At 42.4% G+C, this 27,899-nt stretch overlaps 2 protein-coding genes and 1 pseudogene across 6 annotated transcripts in view; 1 reads left to right on the top strand and 2 right to left on the bottom strand.

Moving 5' to 3' along the window:
- Positions 1–401: 401 nt before the first annotated feature.
- On the bottom strand, positions 402–13,979 carry LOC122890946 (annotated as a pseudogene).
- On the top strand, positions 13,661–21,975 carry ASB8 (ankyrin repeat and SOCS box containing 8). 3 transcript variants are annotated; one of them, XM_044226793.1, is made up of 4 exons: positions 13,661–13,735; positions 16,312–16,475; positions 18,129–18,233; positions 20,036–21,975. In XM_044226793.1, the coding sequence occupies exons 2-4, from the start codon at positions 16,347–16,349 to the stop codon at positions 20,666–20,668; spliced, it is 867 nt and encodes a 288-aa protein (XP_044082728.1). In that variant the 5' UTR covers positions 13,661–13,735; positions 16,312–16,346; the 3' UTR covers positions 20,669–21,975. The 3 variants fall into 3 exon arrangements, with proteins under 3 accessions (XP_044082728.1, XP_044082729.1, XP_044082727.1); XM_044226792.1 differs by having other exon boundaries at positions 13,677–13,735; positions 16,316–16,475; XM_044226794.1 differs by lacking the exon at positions 16,312–16,475 and having other exon boundaries at positions 13,672–13,735.
- A 1,033-nt stretch (positions 21,976–23,008) lies between these two features.
- PFKM (phosphofructokinase, muscle) overlaps positions 23,009–27,899 on the bottom strand; it is a 43,421-nt gene continuing 38,530 nt past the window's right edge. For all 3 annotated transcript variants that reach the window (XM_044226787.1, XM_044226785.1, XM_044226786.1), the window contains exons 16-23: positions 27,713–27,800; positions 27,481–27,633; positions 26,822–26,986; positions 25,717–25,778; positions 25,377–25,488; positions 23,945–24,044; positions 23,766–23,871; positions 23,009–23,550 (exon numbers count right to left, since the gene is read on the bottom strand). In XM_044226787.1, the coding sequence (XP_044082722.1) occupies positions 23,406–23,550; positions 23,766–23,871; positions 23,945–24,044; positions 25,377–25,488; positions 25,717–25,778; positions 26,822–26,986; positions 27,481–27,633; positions 27,713–27,800 (931 nt within the window). In that variant the 3' untranslated portion in view covers positions 23,009–23,405. The remainder of the gene's footprint in view (positions 23,551–23,765; positions 23,872–23,944; positions 24,045–25,376; positions 25,489–25,716; positions 25,779–26,821; positions 26,987–27,480; positions 27,634–27,712; positions 27,801–27,899) is intronic.

Below are 27,899 nucleotides of genomic sequence, written 5' to 3'. Positions count from 1 at the left end.
ATAGTATTTTACATATTTAAATTCAGTAAGTCACAGAATAAAATTCTTCACTTAAACAATATAATTCTCCTTTAATAGCAGTGACTTTATATAAGAGGTTTGACTTCAAACTGTCTTACTATTCCTTTCTTTAGACTCTATTGTCCAGAGACAGGCACATTTCAACTCATGTCTTTTTTTTTTTTTAAGATTTTGTTTATTTATTTGAGAGAAAGAGAGAGAGAGAAAAGGACAGAGTACAAGGGGTGGGGAGGGGCGAGGGAGAGAGAAAAGCAGAATTCCCACTGAGCAGGAAGACTGATGCAGGCTCAGGCTGGATCCCAGGTCGTGGAGATCATGACCTGAGCTGAGGGCAGATGCTTAAGGCACTGAGCCACCCAGGCTCCCCTCAACTTTTTTCCTTAATGAATATTTTGCATCAAGTTCCTGAAATTTTCCATTTCTTTCACACTAGTAGAAACTCTTCCAGTTGCAATAAACAATGATACTATTTCTTGTCTGGTTAGATGGAATTCATAAGTGGGCCCGCTTTCTGCTATGTTTGCTAGCAATGTCCCTTGGGTGGGGGGAGGCCTTCAAAGCAGTGCCAAACCCTTTATTGTGGGAAAACCAGTATTTTTCCACAGTTGACATTTAAACCAACAAATACAACCCATAATATTTGAAACATTTCTATAATGCAGTCTAAAGTCTGCCTTTAGTTAGCTTGCTCCTTTTTCTATACCAAGCAAAAAGTAATAATAATTCTTACAAAAATGCAAGAGAAATTATTTAACTTTATGAGGTATTTCCAAGAGTAACTTTGTCTTTTGAATCTTAAACTTCATTTCCACAAAACACTTGAAAGTTTGGGTGCTCAAAGAATGATAGCAATTTAGATAAAGGGCTTCATTCTTTTAAGTAGAGAAAATACAAGTTCTTTTTTAAAATATTTTATTGATTTATTTGACAGACAGAGATCACAGGTGGGCAGAGAGGCAGGCAGAGAGAGACGGGGAAGCAGGTTCCCTGCTGAGCAGAGAGCCCAATGCCATGCGGTACTCCATCCCAGGATCCCAGGATCATGACCTGAGACTAAGGCAGAGGCTTTAACCCACTGAGCCACCCAGGTGCCCTGAGAAAATGCAAGTTCTTGAAAATCCCATCAAACACACTAGTGAAATTCTGTAACGAGCGTCCTCATTTCTTTTCCCAACAGGTATATTGTGAAGGCGGTCTTGCTCTCAGAGGCACATAATGCCTGCAGGCAGTCCAGAGGTGGTTTGTTAAGTGCCCCCCTCCCCTTTTTGGTACATGGAGGCCATCTGTGAAAAACGCTCTCTTCACATTTCCCTTGAACAGAAGCTAAAATACTGAAAGGTTTTTAATTGTGACTTTAAAAAGTTTTTTTCATAATCCCCTATCTTCCAAGCATCTGGTCCCTTGTAACTGTGTAAAAACAATTTACATATTCAGTATCAGGGTATTATATATCATCAGCTTCACAGACGTTTTCTGGGGATCATCAGCCTCAGGCACTGAAGAACAGTCTTCTGTGATTCCTCATTCAAAGATTCATGCACAGCTCCGCGTCATTCAACTTGCTCACATTCTGCAGTGAGATTAGTGCCTTCTCCAGAATACTTAGAGCTTGCAGATTTTATTTACACACTTGATTCTTAACTTACTTGATTTTACATTTTTATCACTTCTTACACTGAACTTAATTGCTTTATCCAATAATAAACATAAAATGTTTCATGATACCAGTATTGATATTAACAACAAAACTACAGAATGAAGTTTAAGATTCTTTGCAGATTGTTTTGTTATTAGGGCATATCCCACAAAGAAAAGACAAAGTCCTGCATTCAAAAGTCATGTAAAATAAATCTTTTTTGTTGAGGGGGTTTTGTGTTACCACTCACATGCTTAGGCTTATTTACTTTGTTTTTAATTTTAGGGATTGCTCTTTTTTCTCTTTTTGATTTAATTTACTTTTTGACTATGTAAAATAATTACATTATTCTAAAGTCAAAACTACAAAAGAAAAGGTATACTCAGAGGAGTCTCTTCCAATCCTACCCACTAATCCTTATTCCCCATCCCCACCTCCTATAAATAGCCATTTTAATTAGTTTCTAAATTATTCTTTAATGTCTAATTTTGTACAAGAACTAGGTACCCATATACTGCTCTGCACCTTACCTCACATAATATTATGACAATCATTCTATAGCAATGCAAAGAAATACTCCTATGTGTGTATGACTATGTCCACTATGTACTATAATTAATTTAACTATTCTGGTCCTCTCTCTTAATGGCATTCAGGATATTTATAGTCTTTTGTCATTAAAAATAATGCCACAGGAATAACCCTGTGCATATATCATTCTGAATTTGTGCAGATGTACTTCTAAGATAGTTTCCTAGAAAATGGGCTGGCTGGGTTAAAGGCTGACTGCCTCTATTTGTAATTTTGCTAGATAGTTACAAATTCCCCTCCTTGAGGGCTGTATCATTCTACACTTCCACTGGTCCATATCGTATGTCTCTTTCACCAGAACTGTGGTAAGAGTGTGCTCTCAAACTTTTGGGTTTTTGCCAGCACAGTAAGAAATGCTATCTCAATGTAATGCAATTTGCTTCTTTTTTGTTGTTGTTGTTTTTAATGAGTATATTTTACTACTTTAAGGGCCACTTGCATGAATTTTTAACTATGTTTATGTCTTGTGCTATTTTTCCACTGCATTTATCTTTTTATTTCTAGGCTCTCTTTTTATATTAAGGAGATTAACCTTTTCCTGTGGTTTAAGTTGCAGATATTTTGTCCAGTGAATCATTTGTCTTTGGTCTTACTTGTGGTATCTGGGTCATGCCATTTTTAAACATTTTCATGTAATGGAAGTTGTCTTCTATTGATTCTAGATTTCAAGTCATAGAGATGTGTTCCTCACTACCCCCATGGGTAATGATTATACAGAAACTGACCCATGTTTTCTTCTGTTGTTTTTAGGGTTTCCATTTTTGTTATGTTTAGTTAACTAATCCATGCAGAGTTTATCTTGGTGTACAGTCTAAACAAAGAATTCAGTTTTACAGGTGTCCAAATGTTACCCAGTTCTCTCAGCAACATTTATTACAAAGTCCATTTCTTCCTTGTTTTGCAATTTCTTTATCATATATGAAAATTACTTTATATACTGGATTTATATGATGTTCCATTGTGTAACTGTCTATTCATGTGCCAGTTCTACACTTTAGACTGTGAAGGCTTTCTAGTATTTTAAATGTCTGGTAAGACTGGCCCCTCCCCATTGCTCTTCTTTTCAGCGTTTTTCCTAGAAAGTCTTATTTAGTTTTTTCCATATGAACTTAAGAATCGATTTATCTAGGGGTGCCTGGGTGGTTCAGTCAGTTAATCATATGCGTTTGGCTCAGGTCGTCATCCCCGGGTCCTGGGTCCTAGGTCCTAGGTCCTGGGTCCTCGGGTTGAGCCCAGTGGAGTTTGCTTTGGGCTCCTTGCTCAGTGGGGAGTCTGCCTCAGCCCCTCCCCCCAGCTGGTGCACACTGTCTCTCTCTCAAATAAAACAATAAAATCTTTTTTAAAAAAAAGAATCCATTTATCTAACTAAAAAAACAAACAAAATCTTGTTAGACTTTTTACTGAAATTATATTAAATTTACAAATTAACTGAAGGTATGTCTTTTATTCATTCAAGTTTTTTACTTTTGTGTTTTGGGGAGTATCATAAAGTTTCCCTGTATGTATGAATCCTACTGACTTCTGCAAATTGCTTTTATATCCTGCACCTTGCTGAGTTATCTTTTTATTTTCAGCAGTTTTCCTATTGCCTTGCTTTCATTTTCTAGACACGTGACTATATTTTCTACAATTCTCATATATCTAATTGCTTTCTCTATATCAGTGCTGTGGCAAATACCTCAAACTCCGTGTTAGATGTTATAGTAATAGTGTAGACATCCTTGTTGTGCCTCAGACATTAGTAAGGATGCCTCCAGTGTTTTCCCATAAAAAGAGTAAGCTACTGGTAAGCAAGATGCTTTATAATGTTAGGAAAATACTCTTCTATTCCTCTTTTAACAATTATTTTTATTAGGAATACATCTTGAATCTTCTTAGATATTTTTTTCACAATCTATGGAAATATTCACAAGTCTTTTCTTCTGATATATAATATTAATAAATATATTAATGTATTTTCTAACATTGAACCATCTTTTCTTTCCTAAAGCAATATCAACTTGGTCATGACATATCGTGTTGTTTGATTCTATTTGCTAATATTTTATTTGGTATTTTTGCATTGATACTCATGAATGAGATTCATCTGTACCTTTCTCTTTGTACAATCTATCAGATTTTTGTCCCAATGTTACATTTATTTCATTAAAGACTTTTCAAAGTCATCCTTTTTCTGTTCTTTAGAGTGGAGTTGAGATTATCAGTCTTTAAAGGTTTCTTTTGAAACATCTTGAATAATTTTAAGGGAAATTTAAAAATATATACAGTGGTAAAAAGATAGTCTCTTCAATAAATGGTGCTGGGCAAATTGGACAGCTATGTATAGAAAAATGAAACTCCACCATTCTCTTATACCATACACAAAGAAAAACTTGATATGGTTAAAAGGCCTCAATGTGAGACAGGAATCTATCAAAATCCCAAAGAAGAACATAGGCAGTAACCTCTTCAACATCAGCCACAGCAACTTCTTTCAAGACATGTCCCCAAAGGCAAAGGAAACAAAAGCAAAAATGAACTTTTGGCACTTCATTAAGATTAAAAGTTTCTGCACAGCAAAGGAAACAGTCAATAAAACAAAGAGGCAATCCACAGAATGGGAGAAGATATTCACAAATGACACGACAGACAAAGGGCTGATATCCAAGATCTATAAAGAACTCCTCAAACTCAACACACACAAAACAGATAATCACATCCAAAAATGGGCAGAAGACATGAACAGACACTTCTCCAAAGAAGACATACAAATGGTTAACAGACACATGAAAAAATGTTCATCATCATTAGACATCAGGGAGATCAAATCAAAACCACATTGAGATGCCACCTTGCACCAGTTAGAATAGCCAAAATCAACAAGACAGTAAACAAGTGTTGGAGAGGATGTGGAGAAAGGGGAACCCTCTTCACTGTCGGTGGGAATGCAAGTTGGTGCAGCCACTTTGGAAAACAGTGTGGAGATTCCTTAAGAAATTAAAAATAGAGCTTCCCTATGACCCTGCAATTGCACTACTGGGTATTTACCCCAAAGATACAGATGTCATGAAAAGAAGGGCCATCTGTACCCCAATATTCCTAGCAACAATGGTCACAGTCACCAAACTGTGGAAAGAACTAAGATGCCCTTCAACAGATGAATGGATAAAGAAGATATGGTCCATATATACAGTGGAGTATTATGCCTTCATCAGAAAGGATGAATACCCAACTTTTTTTTTCAATTTATTTATTTTCAGAAAAACATTATTCACTATTTTTTCACCACACCCAGTGCTCCATACAAGCCGTGCCCTCTATAATACCCACCACCTGGTACCCCAACCTCCCAACCCCCCGCCACTTCAAACCCCTCAGATGGTTTTTCAGAGTCCTTAGTCTCTCATGGTTCACTTCCCCTTCCAATTTACCCAAATTCCCTACTCCTCTCTAACGCCCCTTGTCCTCCATGCTATTTGTTATGCTCCACAAATAAGTGAAACCATATGATAATTGACTCTCTCTGCTTGACTTATTTCACTCAGCATAATCTCCTCCAGTCCCGTCCATGTTGATACAAAAGTTGGGTATTCATCTGTACCTTTCCACACACACACACACACACACACACACACACTACCTGTTTGCTCTCAAGTTCTTACCTTTGTGAATGCCTATTCAATTCATCTAGGAGAATACAGTAAAAATCTAAAAGTCATTGTTGGCAGACTATACCCCCTCATCTTCAATTTGTAGTCAATCACCAAGCTCTATCTATTCTGACCTAAAATATTTCAAATTCACTCACTTCTCTCCCTTTATATGGCCACCACCTTAGTCCAAGTCCCTACCACTTCTTGCCTAGATCACTTACTTGCTATTCTTCCTATTTTAATCATTGTTCCTTCTATAATACATTCATCAGAAAGTCAAAGTAACCCTTTAAAAAGACAGATGTGATTATGTCACTTGTATAAAACCTATCAATAGTTCCTTCTTCTTTTGGGATAAAGTTTAGAATTTTTAGTATGTCCACAAAGACCCTGGCTAATCTGGAGCATCTATCCTTTCCAGCTTTAACTTGTGCCCTTTGCTTCCTTATCATTCTGGCCTCATACTCTTCTTCCAACTTCATAAACTTTTTCCCACTCATAATCTTTGAATACTCTTGACCATTTTCTAGAGGGCCCACTCCCTGCAGCTTTGATCTGGTTATATCCATTTATTTTCCAAATCCATGATCAAAGCAGTTTTCTTTTACCTCCCAGATTTACTGAGACTCTACTGAATGGTTATATTATCCTTCATACTTTTCCCTTATAGAACTTACCACTACTGTGATTATTTTTTTGGTTTTTTTTAAGATTTTTTTTTATTTGACAGACAGAGATCACAAATAGGCAGAGAGGCAGGCAGGGGCAGAGGGGTGGTACACAGGCTCCCTGCTGAGCAGGGACCCTGGCATCATGACCTGAGCTAAAGGCAGAGGCTTTAACCCCCCAGGCACCCAGGTGCCCCTATTTTTGTGTTTCTGTGCCTAATGTTTATTTCTGACACTAACTATAATTTTCCTGGAGGCAGGGACCATGTTGATATTATTTTCAGCCATATCTTCAGCATCTGTCATAAGGAATAGCACAGTAATAGAATTTAATAAGTATTTATTGAATGAATGGTTGATGAGTGAATGAACAAAACTAGTTAACTCAATTCTGAGCAAAAGTCTGAGAAATAAATTCTCTATTTCCCCCTCTAGGGGGAGACCTACTCCTACTAGAAATAGCAAGGGGCTCAAAAGAGCACAAAATTCTCAAATTAACAGTTTCTAAAGCTTCTTAAGTCCCTGAAATTGTTTCAGAGAATCCAATCATTCCTTGCTAGTAGAACTCTCCAGGTCAGTCTAGACCACCCAGTGGTACCAGACAAGAGAGCATTTCCTCTGTTAATTTCCCTTCCTTGAACAATCTTGAAATCCCTCCTGCTTGTGTTTCTCTATTCCAGTCTTGGTTTGCTAGGTGATCTAGCTATAACTGCCCACATTCTTGGAAAAAATAATATCTATGTATATGTAATTTAAATATTATCATTAACATTGTTATTTCTATTTTTATTGCACCCCCCCAATCCTTTAGGCATTCTTTCTCTACAAAGTCTCAAAATGTTTTAAAATTATTCTAATTGTGGAAAATATTGGTAACCTATGAGGCCAAAGATATAATAAATATTGATGAAAAGCTAATTTTCAAAAAGTAGCAATTCATAGATTTCCTTAAGCCTTGGGGAAGGTTAAAAGGAAAAAGAAAAAGAATAGAGTTTGAATATTGGGAGCATGTCTGCCTCTAAGCAGTTTCTGAAAGAAGTCCTTGTTTAATCCTGATGACACGTCTTGGGAGACTACCCCTGCTGCACACTAATACTGTTCTTTTCTCTGATGAACTACTTTCTCTAGGACAAAGTTTAAATGTAAAAAAAAAGTTTCACAAGGCTTATATTTATCTGTACTTTTTTTTCCTTTTCCTTTGTTTCTATTTCCAAAGCTCCTTTTCAAATGTCCTTTTAATTGTTAACTTCTGACTTCTTTCTTAGGGTCAAGGACCAGTACATAGAGGCATTCCACTATTCCTGTCTTTGGGAGGTCAGTTAGTTCACTTTAGTTCAATGCATGTATCCAATACCTACTGTGTGTCTGGGACTGTGCTATGGGGGAGGGAGGAGTGAGTGCAGGAAATCCGAATCTCTGCCTTCGAGGTGCTTACAGTGTAACTGGGAACACCAGACAAATACAAAATATATAAGAACCACCATCTGCACATCAGGTAGTACAGATCAGTAAATTGATACTTAGATAATATAACTTGCATAGACTGTCAAAGTAACTAGAACTAATATCAGAACTGGAAACTTGGTCCCTGTGGTATTTACATATTATTTTGTTTCTCAAATAAGGGATAAGCAATAAACAGTAACCCTAAAAACTGAAGAAATTCAAAGTAGAGAGAAAATAGACCATTGTATTAATGAACCAAAGCTAATTTTCCCAACTAGTCTGACACTTAGATCTTATTTTTTTTTCACCCTACTTTGCTAATTTTGACTGATCCCCTCTCTCTCCTTCACTCTTAGAGTATCACAAACTTCCTTTTCATTCTTTCCCCCCGCTCTTTGGGGACAAGAGAATAGCTCATTTGGAAGGAAACACATCTTAAGTCACCTTTCTCTAGGACAGGTGTCAGGAAAACATTGTACCAACATTACCTAAGTGGCCCCCAAAGAAAGATGAGTCCTTTTTTAGACAGAAGAATAATTGATAAGTTCTGCCAGAATCCAGGAAACTGTAGGGAAAGGCTGCATGTTACCACTTACAGAGGTTGTAAGACAGAATTCCTCTCCTCTAGTACATGGTCACTCTAGAGGGTTGCATGCAAAATCGGGAAAGGGTTTGGAGCCAGCTGGTGAAAAAAGGAGTATTTCACTCCAAAAAGGGAGTTACACAAAAGCCTGCCACTGTGAGGTAGCCACAAAGCTCAAAAAGCAAGACACCCAGGTCTACAACCTGGGACAGCTTAATGGCATCTGCCCAGATCTCGGACACTAATACATGTTGAACAGTGATGGCAGCAATCATTACAAGCAAAACAGCATTATCAAATTTCTAGTTCTGGTCTGTGCCAAGGTCTGAAAATAGAAACACTAGTTGTGCTGTTAGCCAGCACCATCTAATGAACACTTCTTAAGAGCAGAACTGGAATTAGCAGAGGAGAGAAGAAAAAATAATGACCTAAAAGTTTTATGAGAGACGCAACGTATCTAAAACAAGCAAAAAACAACTCACTTATATCAAAGCATGAAGATCACAAATAACAAACTAAAATGTATAGACATGGAACTGGAATGTTAAATGCAAAATTCATAGGATGTGATAAAAAACCATTTTGTTTTTTGGCTTTTATCATCTTTTAAAATTTGGGGGAGAGGGGGAACCTGGTGGCCATTGATTAAGTGTCCTACTCTTGATTACAGCTCAGGTCCCCTGCTCAGGGTCACGAGTTAAGCTCTGCATTAGGCTCCATGTTGGGTATGGCGCCTACTTTAAAAAAAAATACACACACACACATACATACATACATACACATATATGCAAACATACACACATTTATGTTTGTATATGTATAATACACACACACACACACATATATGTGTGTGTGTGTGTATTATACATATACAAACATAAATGTGTGTATGTTTGCATATATGTGTATGTATATATATATATATATATATAATGGAGAGAGAGAGAGAAAGGATGATCTTCCCCTGCAATTTTCCCTGAGTGGAAAATTGGGCAGATTCCCTGACTTTGGTTCATTCTTTGATAACTGACAATCCTTTAAGTACATCACTTTAAGCGAAGAAAGAGAGTCTTGATTTGGAAATTAGAATGTTTCCAGTCCAAGATGGTAATCATATACTTCAGTCTTCATTCTAAGGCACCAGTCTAAGACTTCTCCTCCCCGTTCCCATGTAAGGCCTCTTGTGGCTGGTGGCTGCCTGCCTTCAACTTTCCCCTTAACTTACCTCCTCCCCCCACTACCTAACTGCTGTTTGACCTGCTGTGTGAAAGCGGAAAGCAGAGCACCTAGGAGATATGATATATGTGTACTATCTAGGTCTGGCAGATGATTTAAGTTGACCTTTTCTTGTAGGGTGCTTTTAAATGTTCTTTAGAAATCCTATCATCAGAGACCTCTCACCTCAGTCCTTTTGGCCTAAACAGATACAGGTGGTTGCCTATGACAACCTCTGTGTATGCTAAGATTCCTATGTTTGTCCATGAATCTCTAGCTTATGGTCACTGGGTTCCTCCACACCTCTAGACAGCCCTTTTGAATAAACCAAAGGCAACACTATGCTGACTGTCTTCTATATGGCCCATATCTGGTCCTAAGAAACATTTTTCCATTTATCATCCCTATCAAATATGAGAGTGCTGGCAGATCCCAAAGCATCCACCTCTGCTTTGTGGCTCCTGCCTTTAAATTATAGGCAAGTGCTGGTGCAGTTCTCTGTGTTTTACAACTATGGGAAAAAACTGCCAACTGTTCTGGTCCCATAGAATCCCCTCTCTGGGCTCAAGGATAAGGAATTAGCATGAGCACTAACTCTCCCTCTGGGTGGGAAGGGAGTGGGAACTGAAAAGCATAAGCAAATTGTTCCTCAAGAAACCTCCACACAGACCCTTTCTCTCTATATTCTGTGTTCTCTAACTGTGAAGTAGAACTGTTCTTCAACATTGACTTTGTACATCAAAGCTTTGTTGAAATAATTATCCTGAATGGCAATTGACTGTTTGCAAATCCACCTCTAACCTTGATAATAAGAGAATGTGTTTCACCATCACTGTCTTCCCTGCACCATGAGCACAGAACCTGAAACAAAGAAGGTGCCACTAAATGTTTGATAAATGTATGAATGAATGGATCTGAAACTTCATTTGGTTGTGCAGTATATTTCTCAGACACTATGAAATAATCTGTATAGTTGGCCTATGGGAGTCTCACTGGGAGAATCATCATTCTATATTTATAAGATGTTGGGAGTCTCCCAGAATTTATACACCCCAACATTTACCAATCAAGAACTTTTGAGAAAGTAGACAACCCAGGGAAAAAGTCATAGTTTCTCAAGGAAGAAATGGATAAACATGAGATAACTCAAGTTTTTATATGACCATGTAGGGTGTTAAATCAAAACTTCTCAGAAAAAAATTCCACTCAAACCGTGGATGTTGTCTGAATAGTTCATTTGAAAAGACTAAAGCTGTACAAAACAACAAATAAAAAAATAGATTTAAGACATTTGGCAAAATGTTAATATGTTAAATACGGATGACGGATAAAGGAGTTCGTGGTACTATTCTCTCTAGTTTTTTTCAGTATGTTTGAACATTTATGTAACACAAATAACATGTAAAAACTGAAGCTTGGAATTGGCACTCTCTTTACGCTGCTTTAGAAAGGAGGCACCAGAAGAAGCAAAAATGGAAGGGACGCTATGTAGACTTTGGCATCTTATAATTAAGCCATAAATACTACTATTAATATGTAGTATTTTTATAGCCATAAAGCTATTCTTATCTTATGAGGAGTCAAAATTTTGGAAGCAGGAATTTTTGCTTAAAATTAAAAAGATTCAGAATCGTAGAAATAGAAGGATGTTCAGAGATTATTTCAGCCAATTCTCTCACTTTACAAATGAGAAAACTGATGCCCCAAAATTTGGGATGAAGTAACTATCAATCTCAGAGTCAGGACAAAAGCTAGGTCTGTACTTCTGTACTCTGGTTTCTCTTTCCACCTAGGTGGCATATGACATTGAACTAAAACCGTTAAGGAAAGGAAACTCAAGTGTTCTATTTTCATTTGCTGCATCCTTTGACTCTATCATTTCTGGTGTGTACATGTGGAGGACCTCCTTCTTTTGTGTAGTGGATTTTCCAAGATTTTCCAAGACACAGTGGTTGACTCACTAGAACTAGACTTAGTAAAATGAAGCCCAGAAAGGCAGTCACCAACCCTTCCATAGATCAGTTGTCTGAAGCTTGTGCTCCACTTAGAGAAAGCTATGGGTGGTGTCAAGTATAGCACCATCTTACTGGGTCCAGAGAGAGGGAGACCTAGCACACCTTGGCCCACTGCATCATGCAGTGGACTTTTTACACATCTGCCTCTTGCCTCATTAATTCCCCAGCCAAGTAGAATTCAAGCGGATTCCAGGGAGAATATATACTGGGGTATTAATTGTAGACAGTACTAGGCACAGAGGTGAGAGTTTGAGAGGTACTGACTGAAACAAGGTTAGGTCTGACAATACATGTAGTGGTTTGATTTATCTATGATCTTCCCTTTCGATGGCCAGGAAGGACTAACGTTCACAGGATGAACTTCCCATTTTGGATCAGCACAAACACAGGTATCTCTTGCCCTTGTATCTGAAGGTTTAACATTCTCTAGGGCCCTAGAGAATAATATAGATTTCTGGTTTAGAAGAAAGGGGCACAGAATCAAACTGCTTCCATTCACTGTTTTGATCAAATGCCTTATGGTAGTTGGGGCATGGGGATAGTGTTCTGGCCTCCACATATCATTCAAATTCCTTCCTCCTTTCCTAAGTAAATCTATGAATTAAAAGCAATGTAATTAATATGTAGCTACAGCTTCAAGTCAACTCCCCAGACTCCATCCCAATCAGCAGGCTGTCTCTAAGCCCTTCTTCCATAGAGCTGCCAATGACCAGAGCAGCCTTTAAACCAGAATATGGAATTGGTGGCTTACAGGCTGACTGTTGCCTGCTTGCAAAATGATTCTTCTTTAAAAATGTTGCCAATATTTGCAACTGGATAGGATTCACTTTTATAAAGATCTGGATTTTAGCTTCTTTTGAAAAATTGGACAACCTCACCATAGCAGAGTGGCGGGAGGTGGGGGACACATTTCTGCATGGCAAAAATCTTTTCAGTTTGGAACTCAGAAGAGGCTCACTCTTCAGACAAGACATGAGCTTTTCCAGTTCATCATCCTCTTGGTGATGTTCACGAACTCTCTGGGCTGTGCTTTACTCTAAAACTCATTCGATTATGTAGCTTAAAACGCGCTTCGGGAAGTAGGTGTCGGGGCGTTTTTGGTTAAACAGGCTGCTGGGTAGATTTCAGTCAACACTGACAGTCGTCCTGGGTAGACTGCTTCAGTCTTTACCTGCACCACTGCGTGCTGCTGGCTTCAAATGTTTGCGCTTTGCACGGAAAGTACATCACTGAGAGATGTCAGCATCTCTCAAGGTGGGAACGGTTCTGTCAGCATGTACGTCTTTTTCAGTCTTCAACATTTGGGCTACTACACCTCTTGGGTGGTCATCTTCTGTATGGTTCCCTTTGAGGGTGCGTGGACAGTATCCAGGAGGGTTCAGAAGAGCATACATGCGTTCCGATATTATGAATGATGGAAATCGCTTCCCAAAACGCTTCTTAATAACAGTTTAGTCTCCTGAGCAACTGAACCAGTGCAGCGAGTTTAGAAATTTCGAAATGCGGTGCTCAAGCCACCTCAGTTGGAGACAGAGGGAGGCAGCGGAGGGCACAGAAGGACCCACTGCAGGCCTGGTCCACGCAGGCGCTGCCGCAAAGCGTCGGGAAGAGCCGGGGCGGGAGCGCTTTTTGCCTACCGCTGCGGACCCGAGTTCCCGGACTGCGACCGAGAGCGCTACACTGCGCCTGCGCGCAAGCCTTCGGCTGGCAAAGAACGTAACCTGTTAACTATACCTGGGTAGGAAGGAGGCTGCCTCACGAGTCTGCGCAGGCGCACACCGCCTCCAACCATTGGCCGGTGCGCAGGCACCCATCCCAGTCACCCTTCACATCCTGTAAACAGAGGGGGCCAGCTGGAGACGACAACTTCTGCTTCCGGGTCACGCCTTGACAGCGGCTTTCACCACCCAGCTCAGCCCCGCGGTTTGGTGAGTGCGTACCTCGCTGCGGGAATGCCTGCAGCCAGGTTCCTTAACCCGTGGCACTACGCGCGGTAGCTCTTTCTCCATTCCCAACTCGGGTTTCGTTAGCCCTGGAGACAGAGACATGGTTCCTGGCCTTGGGAGAATCAGGGCGGGGGTTGGTTAGCCTCCGGAGCTCCACAGGCGTAGATCGCTCGACCTTCTTAAACCCATCGCCCCCGCCCCCCGCCGCAGGGAGACCTGCCGGCATTGCTGCGATCTTTGCGGATCCCGTGAGGAAAATGACACCACACGTCCTCGCATTTAGTGCCCTTGCCCTTCAGCTCTGCCTCCGCAGGACGCAGCTGCCGCGAGCCGCCCCCCACCCCCGCCACTTCACCCCAGCAGGTGTGGTGGGGTTGGGGGCGCCTCTGGCTGGGCTGGGGGTCTCCCGGCCTGGGCGGAAGCTGAGGCCTCACTGGCACAAGGGGGTTGAATGTCGCCTCTCTCCCCCTTTGCTTCTACCATCGCAAGAGAAAACCCCTTGGTGTTTTTTCTGGGTCCGCAGTGAAAGAAAATCGGGGGAAAGACGCTTTTCAGTTCCAGCAGAGGAAAGGGGCTGCTGTCTGGAAATGGGTCAAGCTTACATTTCCTTGACCCTTCCCCACAGTGCATGTTGTTAATACGCCCCGAAGTTTCACTCTTCCTCAGGAGCTTCCATGCAACCGCTGAGAACTACTGGTTATGTCCTGAGTTAGGAGTCTTAGCCTGGAGTCCCAGGAGTGCCCCGAAAATGATTGCAGGGTTTACTTTCTTCAGATTATCATGGCCCAGAAACGGATAACAGAACCAGTTCAGTCTAAGCTTTTCACTTTAGATGTTCTGTCTTCTGCCCCCACCCACCCACCCCCGCTTCTTGGAATCTCTGGTTCAAATGCACCTCTGGTTTTTTCTCCCTTTCCCTTGCAACAAAAAAGTATAAGATACAGACCATTGTCTCTGCATGTAGTGGCTGTTAGGTTAAAACATATGCCAACTCTATTCTATCTGGAAAGTTTCGTAGAGACATATAAACAAGTGTGTGAGTTTATTCATTCATAATAACGTAGAGGAGAAGAATGCCCAATATGAATCATTGATACCTATGAATTGAACATCGTTAACCTGCATTCTGTTAATTAATACTGTATTAGTTTAAATAGATAAATGGCTACTGATTAGCAAAATAGAAACTATTCAAATTTATATTACATAATGCATAAGGGAATACTCCATTATGAAAAGCAAAAATTATGTAGTGTGAATGAAAATAATTTAGGTTTTTTACCTTAGTAGTGATCATTTGCATAACATTTAATTATGCAAGGTGTGAATTTTTTAGGATTTAAAGTAATAATCTTTACATTAATTCAACAAATATTTATTGAGAACCTGCCATGTGCCAGGAACTTTTGAAAAATAACACTATCTTTACTCTCAAAGAACTTAGAGTTTAATGAGAACACATATTTCTAGAGAGCTGATATTGCATACTATATATTCTCTACAGTTTTTTGATATATACTTTTTCATAGAAATGCTCCACCTTGTTTGCTATAATTTTAAATGTTCCCCAACTAGTATATGGGTCTTATACAGCCAGAACTCTTATCAGTTAAATTTAAGTATATTGCATTTTTTTCTTCCATGCTAAAACTCTTTGTCATATTGTGGTTTGAACATATATTATCCCAAATCTATTTCTTAGGCCAATTATTAAAATTTTTAATTCGTTTTGCCTCGTAAGTCTGCTTGTTTTCCTACAACCATAAGCATATGTCATTGGTATGAACTTCACAGTTTTTTTCTGATTTTTTTATACATGACTAATTGTCCTTTTGAGATTTTTATTTTAGAATGTCACCCAAATATTTCCCGTGTTTTCTTTGGTGAAGACATTTTAACCTGTTTCACAGATGTCTCGTCATTGTTAACATAGATGTATTTCTTCCATAGCCTTTTCCCTCTCTTCACACAGGTATTGATCACTTCTATAACCTTTAGTCAACCAGTATTTATTAAATACCTACTTTTTGTGAGATTCTGTGGCTGGTCTTACATGAACAAAAAATAGAAGACAGGGACCTTGCCTTCTAATTGATTACAATTTAGAGGAGAAACAATATGAACATAACTATACTTGCAGGGCCAAATATAACAAGTAAGATAAAGGTGATGGTGATAGTAAAGACCACAGAATCCAGAGGAGGGAAAGTTAGTTTTGGGCATCTTCAGCCTTTAAAAAAAATCCCCTTGCTTACCTAGTGTTGTTTGTAAACTCCACAGAGCTCCATGAGGGTCTTGGGGCCTCTTGGGGAAATCTTGTTCCAGACTAGTTCAGAGAGTAGAATTGAGGTGCTGAAGGCCAGAGAATTTTCATCCAGGTATACCCAGCTCCCAAGCAACTATTACATTCTATTTCTTTATGATTCCAAAAAATTATTACTTAGTCATTGATCGCTTTGAAATCTACTTGTACTGTTGGGAAGGCCTCAGAGAATTCCTAATCCTAGGGACAGGTATGCTCAGTGATGTTGTGTATGCCTAAAACTTCTTTGTTTCAGGCAGTTTGGAGCATGTGAACATACTCTGAGCCTTGATGAGTTCCAGTATGTGGTATATTATGCAGAGCATTCAGAGCAAATACTCTCTCTCAGAGCGCTTAATCCGAACAATCGCTGCCATTCGTTCCTTCCCACATGATAATGTAGAGGACCTCATCAGAGGGGTGAGTGTGCTGGACTGACGGAGAGGCCTGTGGGAGGTGAAGGGGGAAAGTTCCTGGGGAATCGTAATAGATTACAGATTGGAAGCATTGACTCAGCACAATATCACAAGGATTTTTTAAAGATTTTATTTATTTATTTGTCAGAGAGAGGGAGAGGGAGACCAGAAGCAGGCAGAGCGGCAGGCAGAGGCAGAGAGAGAAGCAGGCTCCCCGCTGAACAAGGAGCTGGATGTGGGACTGGATCCCAGGACCCTGGGATCATGACCTGAGCCCAAGGCAGCGGCTTAACCAACTGAGCCACCCAGGCGTCCCAAGGAGTTTTTACAGTCCTCTTAGATGTATTAACTTGACCATGAAAATACATTTTCCTTGTGTTTTGCTTCTCTTTTCTTCTCCCTCTCATTTTGTGCATCTGACATTTTCTTCAGGAAGTATGTTCTAGGTAACCCTAGTCTCACATTCTTTGTGAAATCTCTGTCTGGATATGGTACATGTGGGATCCAGTAAGCTCAAAGTCTTCTATATATGTTTTACTAAGGGAGGAAGGAGATGAGCAAAGCAGAAGCGGTTTTTAAATCCTTGTGGTTTATAATAATTACACAGAGAGATATCACTTGCCATCTATCTTGACAACAGCTACCACTTGTAGTTCTGTAAGGAATGTCAATCCCTAAAGTGCATGGTAATTTTTGACTTAAGAAAACATCTTAACATGTCTAACCACTGCTATCCAGCAATTGTTATTTGACTAGTGTCCTTGACGGTCTTTGGTCTTTGGTATCTTTTTCTGAATATTATTCCTGTTGAAGAGAAGTTACAGGGTCATTTTTTGATCACTAGAAAATGCATCAAGATGCTTACTTTTGTAAGTTCTTTTCAACAACTGTGGAATCCTTATTTACTGCCTGGAGCTCTCTAGCTGCTTCAAAGTTGGGTGGTGCAGCTTTGAGAAGAAAGTCATACAAACTTGTTCTCAGCAGGAGCGGTACCAGAGGATTCAGCAGTAGGAAGTTTGTCACATTCTAATTCTAGCTCTGCTGCTGAGTCATTCAGCGACTTTGGTCTGTCTTTAGGATCCCCATCCCCTTTCATCAGATGTGAAACAGAAGTACCAGCAGGGACTAGGCAGCAGAGAATGCCGATGCTAAGAGACTACTTTGAAGATGTTTATAAACAGAAAGAGAACATTAATGTGACCTTATTGTTAATGATGGTCATCTGTTGAATGCAGAAAGAGCATGCCAGTTCTCTTGGTTTCAGTCTGACAGACTCAGTTTCCTGACTTTTTCAGAGCATTATGGCCATAGAAAGTGGATTGCTTTTCCAGCTCTCCTGTTTGATTGATCCCCAGTTTTCCACCGCTTTTGCACATGAGGTTATGTCCTCAGTGAGGTCTAGATGACTGTCTGGCAAGTTACCTTATGGAAAACCTTAATAATTTGATCTAAGGAATCAATTGTTCCTTTCCTTCATCTTCAGTGTATTCTCTTGGTGTGAATATTACTTAGTAAATAGGACTGGAAACTGGGACCAATGATGTGTTTATAATGCAGTCAGAGCTAGAGGCCTTTTCTGCCCTGGACTCAGTTGAGTCTCATCCTGCTCAGTGAGCCAGAGCTGAGCACACTGACCGGAGTTTCCTTCTGCCCATAGGGAGCAGATGTGAACTGTACCCATGGCACACTGAAACCCCTGCACTGTGCCTGCATGGTGTCAGATGCTGACTGTGTGGAGTTACTCCTGGAAAAAGGAGCGGAGGTAAAGTCTTTAACACTGTCACATTAATGATCCACTAAAGCTTGGGCTTCACATTTCCTTAACATTTCTGTCTCTTTTCCCATCTCTTCCCACCTTCTAGCCCATCATAACATTGGCATAGAGAATATTAAAGCAAAATGTAATGGTAACTATATACAATGATCCAAAGGATTTCATTCCTTTGCCTTTCTTTCTTGTCTGTGGCTCCAGGAAGAGGGAGTTTTATTTCCCCTTTGTCCCAGCCTTCCTTCTGGGGTCGTTTACCTTTCCATTCAGTCCTCTCCTTGCCTGTTGACTGTCCAGGATCTCTAAGTACAGAGGACCCTCCAGTGATGAGTGGAAACCATTGACACCCCCTGCCAGACACGTACTTTTAATATCACCATTACTGGGAAATAGATCTCATTAGGTAGTCCATTGCTCAGGTCACTGGTGCTATTTCTGCCCACTCATTATTTTACATTTGTTATGTCTTGTTCATATCTTCTTTTTAATGTGTCTTACGGTAAGAAACATAGATTAATTTATATTGACATTAGCAGGAAGTGGCATAGGGTAGTGAATGGTTAAAAGAATGGACTCTGGAACCAGACTTCATGGATTTGAATCCCAACTCTGTAACTTCCAGGTCTGTGACTTTGAACAAGTTACTTAGTTTTTCTTTGCCTTGGTTTCCCTATCTATAAAATGGAGATGATAGTGGTGTCTTCTTCATAAGGTTGTCGAGTGTTTAGTACACTGTCATGTAGTAATTGCTAAGTAAGTGCTTGTTAAATAAATAAATAAGTAGTTTTGACTGTTTGTAAGCAGTTTGGAAGTCGCATAGGCTGAGGCGCTGTTTGGAATCAGACGTGCCAGGAAGCTTACGCGGGCCCCAAACACATTGGTCAGTAAGTCTAAGGGGCCAGTCCAGAGCACCATCATCTTCATACAGCCATGCTGTTCTGTACTTACCATTATGTAGTCATTCTTGTGAGATACCCTGAAATGAAGGTCAGTGATCAATGTCAATGGTGAAAATACCCTGGGGGGAAGTTTTTAGCTAAATAGAAGGTTGAACTCAGTTAAATATTACAGCATATTTTTATTGTATTTTGAGGGGAAGATAATATTGAAGTCTTTGTAGCCTTCAGAAATTATTGGTAATATTGATTTTTAGCAAGTCAGCTGCTATTCCAGTATTGAAAGTTCTGTGCTCTTCCTTTTACGTGCTTTTATCCAGGTTCTCTTGTGACTGCACAGTGTATATTTGCAAGGGGGCTGATTGGATTCACAATTTGAGCTTCTCTGTATGGCTAAAGAACACAGCAAAACTACATGGGCAGAGTCCGGCCTCATATCTCAGTCTAGTTGCCATTAGCCACCGAATAGAGTGAGCTGGGATAAGCAAAATAATCCAGAAACTTTGCTCTGGCTTATATATTCAAGCTCCTTTCCAATAAATATCTTCCAGAGTAGTTACAAGGATTTAGACTTCATCATCTCTTTCTTTACCCCTCCCCCCATGGTAGAGACCCTAGTGAATAATAAACAAGAACGTAGCAAAAATCTAAATGAAGCAGGCCAGCTAATCAGTGCACGGAAGAGAGTGCTGGTTGTTCTGAGACCATTCTCTTCCTATTTGCTCCTGAGATCCTGTCATATCTCCTCTTGATCACCAGGACTCGTTGGGAATTGCTTGTTGACTCTCATATTCAAAACATGACATAGCAAATGTGGATAAACACATGCAGACTGCTTTTGCCCGCCCATCTTCCTCTTGGTGGTCTAGCTACTGTAATGTAGTTCCTCCCTCTTTACAGGTAAATGCCCTGGATGGTTACAACCGAACAGCCCTCCACTATGCAGCTGAGAAAGATGAGGCTTGTGTGGAGGTCCTTTTGGAGTATGGTGCAAACCCCAATGCACTGGATGGCAACCGAGACACCCCACTTCACTGGGCAGCCTTTAAGAACAATGCCGAGTGTGTGCGGGCCCTCCTAGAGAGTGGGGCCTCTGTCAATGCCCTGGATTATAACAATGATACCCCACTCAGCTGGGCCGCCATGAAGGGAAATCTTGAGAGCGTCAGCATCCTTCTTGATTATGGTGCAGAGGTCAGAGTCATCAACCTGAAAGGCCAGACACCCATCTCCCGCCTGGTGGCTCTGCTAGTCAGAGGACTTGGAACAGAGAAAGAAGACTCTTGCTTTGAGCTCCTGCACAGAGCCGTGGGACACTTTGAGTTAAGGAAGAATGGCACCATGCCACGAGAAGTGGCCAGAGACCAGCAACTGTGTGAAAAACTGACTGTCCTGTGCTCAGCCCCAGGAACTCTAAAAACACTCTCTCGCTATGCTGTGCGCAGGAGTTTGGGACTCCAGTATCTGCCAGATGCAGTGAAGGGCCTTCCACTGCCAGCTTCTCTGAAGGAATACCTGTTACTCATGGAATAGGCTGGAGGAGACATTTGCCCCGTCACACAGGCTACTCTGGGGGAGGCTTTTCCCTGCAGTGCTCTCTTTGTCTTGGAAAACAGGAAAAGCAGTTCCTGTCGTGTGGTTTGTATTTAGAGGCAACGTGTCACAACGGTAACCTCCACATCATCTCCCCTCCCCAAACCGAGCAACCAAACAAAAAAAGATCCCTCACTTTTGTTTTCTGTTTATTGCTTACGTGGCTTTTTATATTGCACCCTGCAAAAGAAGAGCTCTCCCCCTACCCTCCCCTTTAGGGAAAAAGTCAACAGCGCAACCAAATTCTCTAGAAGATGAAGAGTATTTAAAGAATATGTTTAGTTTTCCTTTGGGAACGCAATTAAAATTTCAGAAGAATCCCTCTAGAAGCACTGTAACTGGTCAGTGAAGTTTAAGAAAATCCCCGCTAACAGATGTGGCCCAAAGATGAAGAAACGATGACCTCAGATGGTGTGCAGAAACACAGTTGGGCTGGATGATAAGGATGATACCCGAGAGTGCCACGTCGTGGAGTGTGTGGAAGGGACTAGCCCCCTCTCCCAACAGCAAAGGAAACAGCAGTCTTTGCTTCTTTTCCATGGGTGTACCTGAGGGTTATAGTAGTGCAGCAGTGTTACTTCAGAAAGAACACTGTCTTGCTGCTTTCCACATAGTAGAGGAGATAGCAGGTTCTGAGCAGTCCTAAGAACTCAGTGTCCTAAGGACTTTTCTACTAATGCAATTCATTCTCTTTGTGAAAGCCAATTTGCTCCAGCGGGCTTAGCAGGTGTTTGTACACCTTGGCTGAAGGTGTTTACTCCATCAGGGGACGAGAAGGGCTGGGCTTTTCCCACTGGTCTTCATTTCCCTATAGATAGCTCACTCTGCTAAGAGTTGGGAGTTATTTTCCTTTCAGCTGTTTTGGAAACTTTGCTTTTTACTGATCTGTACAAGACATCGGGGGAGCCGAGGGTGTGGGGGAAGAGCAGTATAAGAGCTTCTTTTGAGATGGCCCACCTACTCAAAAAAGAACTGCTTTAGTGAACCATCCTTGGTCAACAATACTCTTTCTTTTCATGTTCTTAAACTAGAGCAAGTTGTTATTGATCTTGGATGACCCAGATGCAAATTTGAAAAACATTTTTTTTTCTTTTCACTGATTGGGAACCACAAATAAAGATAACTGGAATCTGCTGACGTAGCTAATTTGAAAAACAATGTCTGCTTTTGCCCTTTCGCTGTTGGTGGGGTTTTTTTGCTCACTTGAAAAAAAAAAAAAAGAAAGAAATAAACACTTCTAAAAGCAAGTTTGGCAATTTCTACTATTCCTACTTTTCTCCACATTATTTAATCACTGGGAGTCCTGTTGGCTGGAACTCTGAAGCGGGGCTGTCACTACCCTCCTTATAAGCTAGTTTGAGGATACAGTGGTAATAGTGCTTGATATTTATTGTTAATTTCTCTTCCCCTTAAAGAACTGCGTCACAAGCATTTGGCTTCTTTAATTCTGGACTCCCGACAAGACTTCTCAGTTACTGTTTAGAACTGTTTTCAGGGTATAGAGGTAATATTTTGGACAGCCAGCAAAAGCCATGTCGTAGAGCTAATCCGTCCTCCACTCCTGGTAAAACCTGGAACCTCTTCCTGCTTCATCAAGCAAGTGAAAAACTGGGTTGGGAGGAATATGTAGGCTTGTGCCAAGAGCAACAACAGGACGCCATCCTGTCAATTTGGAGGCTCCTGAAGACCCAACTGTATGACACGGTCACTTGGCTGATGAGGAGGAAGAAGCTGTTGTTATGACACAGAACACAAATTGAACCAAATAAGAACTGACAACTTTGCAAAGCCATATTTCAGCCAGCCCACCAAACCAGGCCCCGGTCTAGGTGTCTCTTTCCCAGGCTTTCAAAATGTGCATGTGACCCCACAGATGGATTCTACCTTTCATCTAGGAAGGAGTACAGGGGAAGGGTTGAGAAGCAAGAACGCTGAGTTGTCAAAAGAAGAGTAAAGATTGTGGGGTGGCTGGAAAAAAAGCACCCCTGGGTAATAGGTATAGGATCAAAAGGTGAAACACAACGTCATACTTAGGAGAGATTGGTGCACCCGACGGCTGCAAAGGATGCAGGAGGGACTGGTGTGAAACAAGGGTAAGGACCAGCATAGGATGTTCTAGGATCTTTTGTACAGAGCCAAGAGATGCTGCGGGAAATGTACCAGGAGGTGGAGAGAAGTATGCGGGGTGATCGCATGGGCTGCATTTTCCCAGGTGTCTGAGCAGTGTCTGGTCCTTAGGGTTGGCAGTATGACATCTACTTGTGCAAGAAGAACCAAAAGGACAGTGACCAGTTGGCATTTATTAGTGTAGCTATTGTCTGTCACTGCAGTAAAAGTAGTAGAGGAACCAAGACTTTGTTATCACAAAGAAATAAATAAAGCTTATTTTTAGGAAAATTCTAACCGAGTGGCTGAAATCTAGCAGTAGCACGAGAGGAGCCCAGTCTTGTGTGACAGGTGAAGCTAGGGTAGAAGTCATGATAAATTCTACCTAAAAGGAGTTTCTACTCACTGTCTACCACCCCAGCTCCCTGGCCAGAGCTGGTCATGGCTACAGTTGCAGAATAAAAGGAAACCTAAAAAAAATGCGCTAAAACACTTGGGAATACATGGACTTGGATCTATCAGGGTGAGCTGACCATGATCAGACAATCCATGACCCTCACTCCAAAGAGGGTTAGATAGAAGTTTCTCCAGATCGCTTCCGACTGATGTGCTCCAGGTGGGCGTGCTCTGAGGTGTCCAAGTCAATCTCGTACTTGGCTAGGATTTTGAGGATGGGCCTCAGCTTCAGCCACCACTGTTCCTTGGGGATGCGGTGCCTACAGAGAAATGAGATAGATGATGATTTCACCTTTTAGCACCCCAAGTGACTCTATCAAACGCTGATGGGAAGAAGGTGAATAGAAGAGGCTGGACTTTAGGGCAAGGGCTAAGATCTGAAAGAGGTATGACTACCCGTGTTAGTCCTAAGATAAAAGGCAAACAGGCTGGGAAGAGGAGATCCTGAAACTACTAGGGAAGTAGATGTACTCACTCAAAATCCGTCTGGTCCTTCAGCTCAGTCACTGGTTGAAAGACCAGAGCCCTCTTACGCATCCCCAGAACACAGCCCGAGTCTGGCGTGTTGGCAAAGATCCTCCCTGCAATAAAGGATGGCTTCAGTAATGGGGAGCCAACCTCTGTGGAGGGGGCTTACCCTCTTACCCCACCTACCATTACGGTAACTCTCTTTGATTTTCCCAGACATCCAGTTCATAGCCTTGGCGCCCATCTTAGTGGCAAAATTCCTGTCAAACGGAGTTGGGCTCCCACCCTGAAAAAAGAGTCTTAAAGTTAGAGAGGGAAAGACTCTAATGAAGTGGCAGAGACACCCAAACATACAGAGAAAAAGGAAAGAAAAGTTCCCAGGTTTATAGCCAGAAACGGGAATCCGGAAGTCTTAACTCTGAAAGGAAATCCTGGGACAGTGCTGAGAACCAGGGTGAGTTGGCGTGGCAGATTTGGCCGTTTATCAGGTGTAAGAGCTAACTAATTAGATAAAGGAGTAATTGATCTCACAACTGCCTCTTCTCGCTCCACAGCTGCCAGATCCCATTGTTTACTTCTAGTCTGACTGGCCACTCAGTCACTTCTCTGCCCGTCTTCAGCCTAGCAGCTTTTGTCAGTTGCCATAGTCATGGACATAGAAGTGTTCCTTGTGAATCAATATGGATGGCCTTAGTAGCACCTCTGAATAGTATAAAACATCATGTACATTTTCTCCAAGCTAAGCGAAAGTAGGTGGGAAATGGGGAACAGATTGTCATACTTTATCCACTTGGATATCCACTACCCATTCCTGCAGGGGCTAATAGCAAGCTCATTCAGACTTGAGATACTGGGAATTCTTATGTGGGTAGACAAAGGTCAAATGTCCATACGTAAGCAGGATCAGCTGGAGACACTGAGGATTGGGAGGCCCAAGACCGCTAGTATCATCTGTGAGCGAGCCCCACCAGAGGTGGGGACTGAATGTGGATGGTAGAAAGGAATTCATTTCCCCTGGAAGCCCCAGTTCTTGGGGATGGAGCCCAATACCAGCAAGATGCCCAGACTCATTTTCCAGGTTCCTTACTCATTTCCCCGGCATGGTGTGGTGGGAAGAGCACTGGCTCTCACCCAGCTTGATGAGTGGCCCTGAAAAAATTGTTTCTCCTCTCTGGGCCTCGCTTTCCTCAACTGAACTGGTGGTCCTCAACTAGAGATGATTTTGCCTCCCTGGGGACATTTGGCAATGTCTAAAGACATCTTTTTAGTTGTTACAACTCAGGAGGGAGGTGCTACTGGCCTGTAGTGGGTAGAGTCCAGGGATATTGCTAAAGCACCCCACCATGCATACAACGGCTCCCCACAACAAAGACTTATCCAGCCCCGAACAGCAATGGTGCCTAGGCTAAGAAACCCGCCTTCATGAAGAGGATGGACTCATAATCTCTAAGGCCATTTCCAGAGTAAAGATGCTTAGATTCTATGCCAGTACAAGACTGCAGGTTCGTGCTCTGTGGTGGCACTGATGGCCCCTAGCAGATTGGAGGCCAGCAGGAGGCCCAGTGGCTACTGGGGGTAAGGCCATCTGGTGAAGGGTGTGACAGGGTGTCTTCCCTACCTGCTGCATGTGGCCAAGCACATTCTTCCTGCTGTCAAAGATGCCCTTTCCCTCCTCAGAGTACAGGTTGAAAATGAAGTCAGTGGTATAGTTCTCGTTGCACTTCTCATTCCTGCCAAGTAGAAATCAAAAGCCTGTGACTTTGGTTATCTCCCTTCCTTCCAGACCCTTTTCTGCTTTTAAGCTTTCTTCTTCCCTTTTCTATCTCCTCCCATGGCGCAGGTTTTCTGCATTTGTATCCAAATTCCTCAGGGTGTCCCAAACAGATTCAATCTGTGGGCTAGAGCCAGAACCTAACTAATTCTTCTCTTCACTCAGGAACAAGCCGTGGATGAGATACCTTAATACCAAGCCCCTCTTCACAGTGGTTTTCATCTTTTGCACCAGATGTTCAACATTTGCCTGAAAACAAGAGAGTAAATCCTAAGCTTGGCTGGGAGCGGACAGCTGGGCAGGTGCACAGCTCTCTTGTTCCCCACCAGACCTCCCAGAAGGGGAGAGGGACATGGAAGACAGTTTACAATCCTGTGTCTAATTCCTATAAGAAGTTCAGTGTAGACTGAAATTTAAACAAAGATAGCAAAGGAGACAGAACTGGAAGAGGGCACATCAGAGACAGCTGTGGCAACTGCCAGTTCGCCCTTCCCCTGCTCCCAATGTCCCTTTCCAGGGGTTTCTGGTTCCTGTCCCTCAGAGGGCTGACTCTTGCTCTCAGCATTGGTCCTTAATTGGTTTGCTTGGGTGTGTGGTAGTGATTCACCTGGGAGGAACCAGTTCCTTCATCAGGGCTTTGAGCTGGGGGTAAAGGAGGAAGACTCTCACCTCCATTCCTGGCAGGGGTCGGCTAGGTTCTTGGATTAAGGAGTTCCCTCAGCTGCTGCCCCTCCACTTTGTGGCCTTTCTTTCCTCTAGTGGACTGAGATCTTGGAAAATTAGGATCATACAGTTCCTCTGTGAACAGGAGTCCAAGTTCCCCACCCCTCCAGCCCTGGAAGTGACAGGGAATGGAAGAGTCTGGAAGCAAGGGAAGTCTGAAGGGGTGACAGGATGCAGTGGAAAGGCTGATTTTCTCTGTTGGTTAAATCCTCTACTCACTCATTTAAGTTTAGAAAAGGCTTTTAACCTGTCTAAATCTTTCTCATCTGTATCATGGAGATAATGTCTCCTTGCATGTCTGTTTTGAAGCTAAAACGCAAAAACACATGGGAAGGGCTTAGCAACATGCCATCCTTCAAAACCAACACTCCGGACAACAGGAGCCGCGGGCACATGTGAGCTTACACCAGACAATACCTGCGTGCTGCCCTCTCCCGCCTCCTCACAGGGCCCCACACACCAGGCAGCTGTCCTCATCTTGAGCTTGTACAGTTCAGGTTGCTGCAGGCACAGTGAGGACAGACCGGGGCAAGGGAGGGCTACAGTACAGGCTCGGGGTAGCCGTCTACCTGCAGGTCCCGAATGGTGAAGGGCTCCTCAAAAATATAGGCGGCATCAGCCCCAGCTGCCAGGCCGGCCATGGTGGCCAGGTAGCCGCAGTAGCCGCCCATCGTCTCGATGATGAACACACGCCGCTTGGTGCCTGCTGCTGACTGCTTGATGCGGTCACAGGTCTGGCGAGACAGTGGGTCACAGTTAGAGAGATGGGGCCCGGGCTCTGCTACCTGTCACTTCTCTGGCCCTTGCCATGACCCCGCTCTGGAATGCTCTCCTCTCCAGGTAGGCCGGGCCGCTAGGTCTCATCAACTGCTTGCCTTCAGGGGCAGCAGGCACATAGGTCCACCAGGCTGTGGAACCCTTCTCCTCAGAAAGAAGCTGTACTCCTCCTTTCTGTTGCTCAGGGTAGGGAGATTAGGCCCTAGACCTTCAGGAGGGAGAAAGCATGGCATGCAGAGTACTGGTGCCTTTCCAGGTTGGAGACGCCCAGGCGAGAATGAGCCCCACACATGTGGTCGAATAAGGCCTGCATAAAGGCCTGTGCTTCCAGAAGCACTCTTCAAGCACTCACTTGGTTGGTACCAAAAAAGTGGCTCACTTTCTAGGAGCACATGCAGTCCAGGGGCTGCAGTCCTCGCCAGAGGCCTGGGAGGTAGCAGCAGGGTCTCACCGTGCAGATAGTGTTCAGGGCTGTGTCAGCCCCCACACTGAAGTCGGAGCCAGGGACATTGTTGGAGACCGTAGCAGGGATGACCACAAACGGGATGCACAGCTCATCAAACTGCTTCCTGCCCTCCATCAGTTCCAGGCCCCCGGTGTAAGCCTGAGAAGAGTGGCGAGGGCAGCGATGAGGGGAGAGGGAGAAGTGGGGGGTGGAGGGGAGGAAACGGGAGGGCACTCACCTCAAAGCCCCCAATGATGACAAGGCCCTGAATGTTAAATTTCGTGATGTTGGCACTGATCTGCTCAAAGCTCTTCTTGGGGAGAGTCCTAGTTGAATAGAGTGGGGCAGGGGTGGGCAATGAGGTGATGGGATTTGGAGAAGGGACAGCAAAATCGAGGGAGAGAAAAGCCAGAATTAGAAGAGTG

Source organism: Neovison vison, chromosome 12 (assembly GCF_020171115.1).
Source record: "Neovison vison isolate M4711 chromosome 12, ASM_NN_V1, whole genome shotgun sequence".
In the NCBI taxonomy this organism is placed as follows: Eukaryota; Metazoa; Chordata; class Mammalia; order Carnivora; family Mustelidae; genus Neogale; species Neogale vison.
The sequence above is the reverse complement of the archived record's forward strand: the minus strand, read 5'-3'. Positions and strand labels throughout refer to the sequence as shown.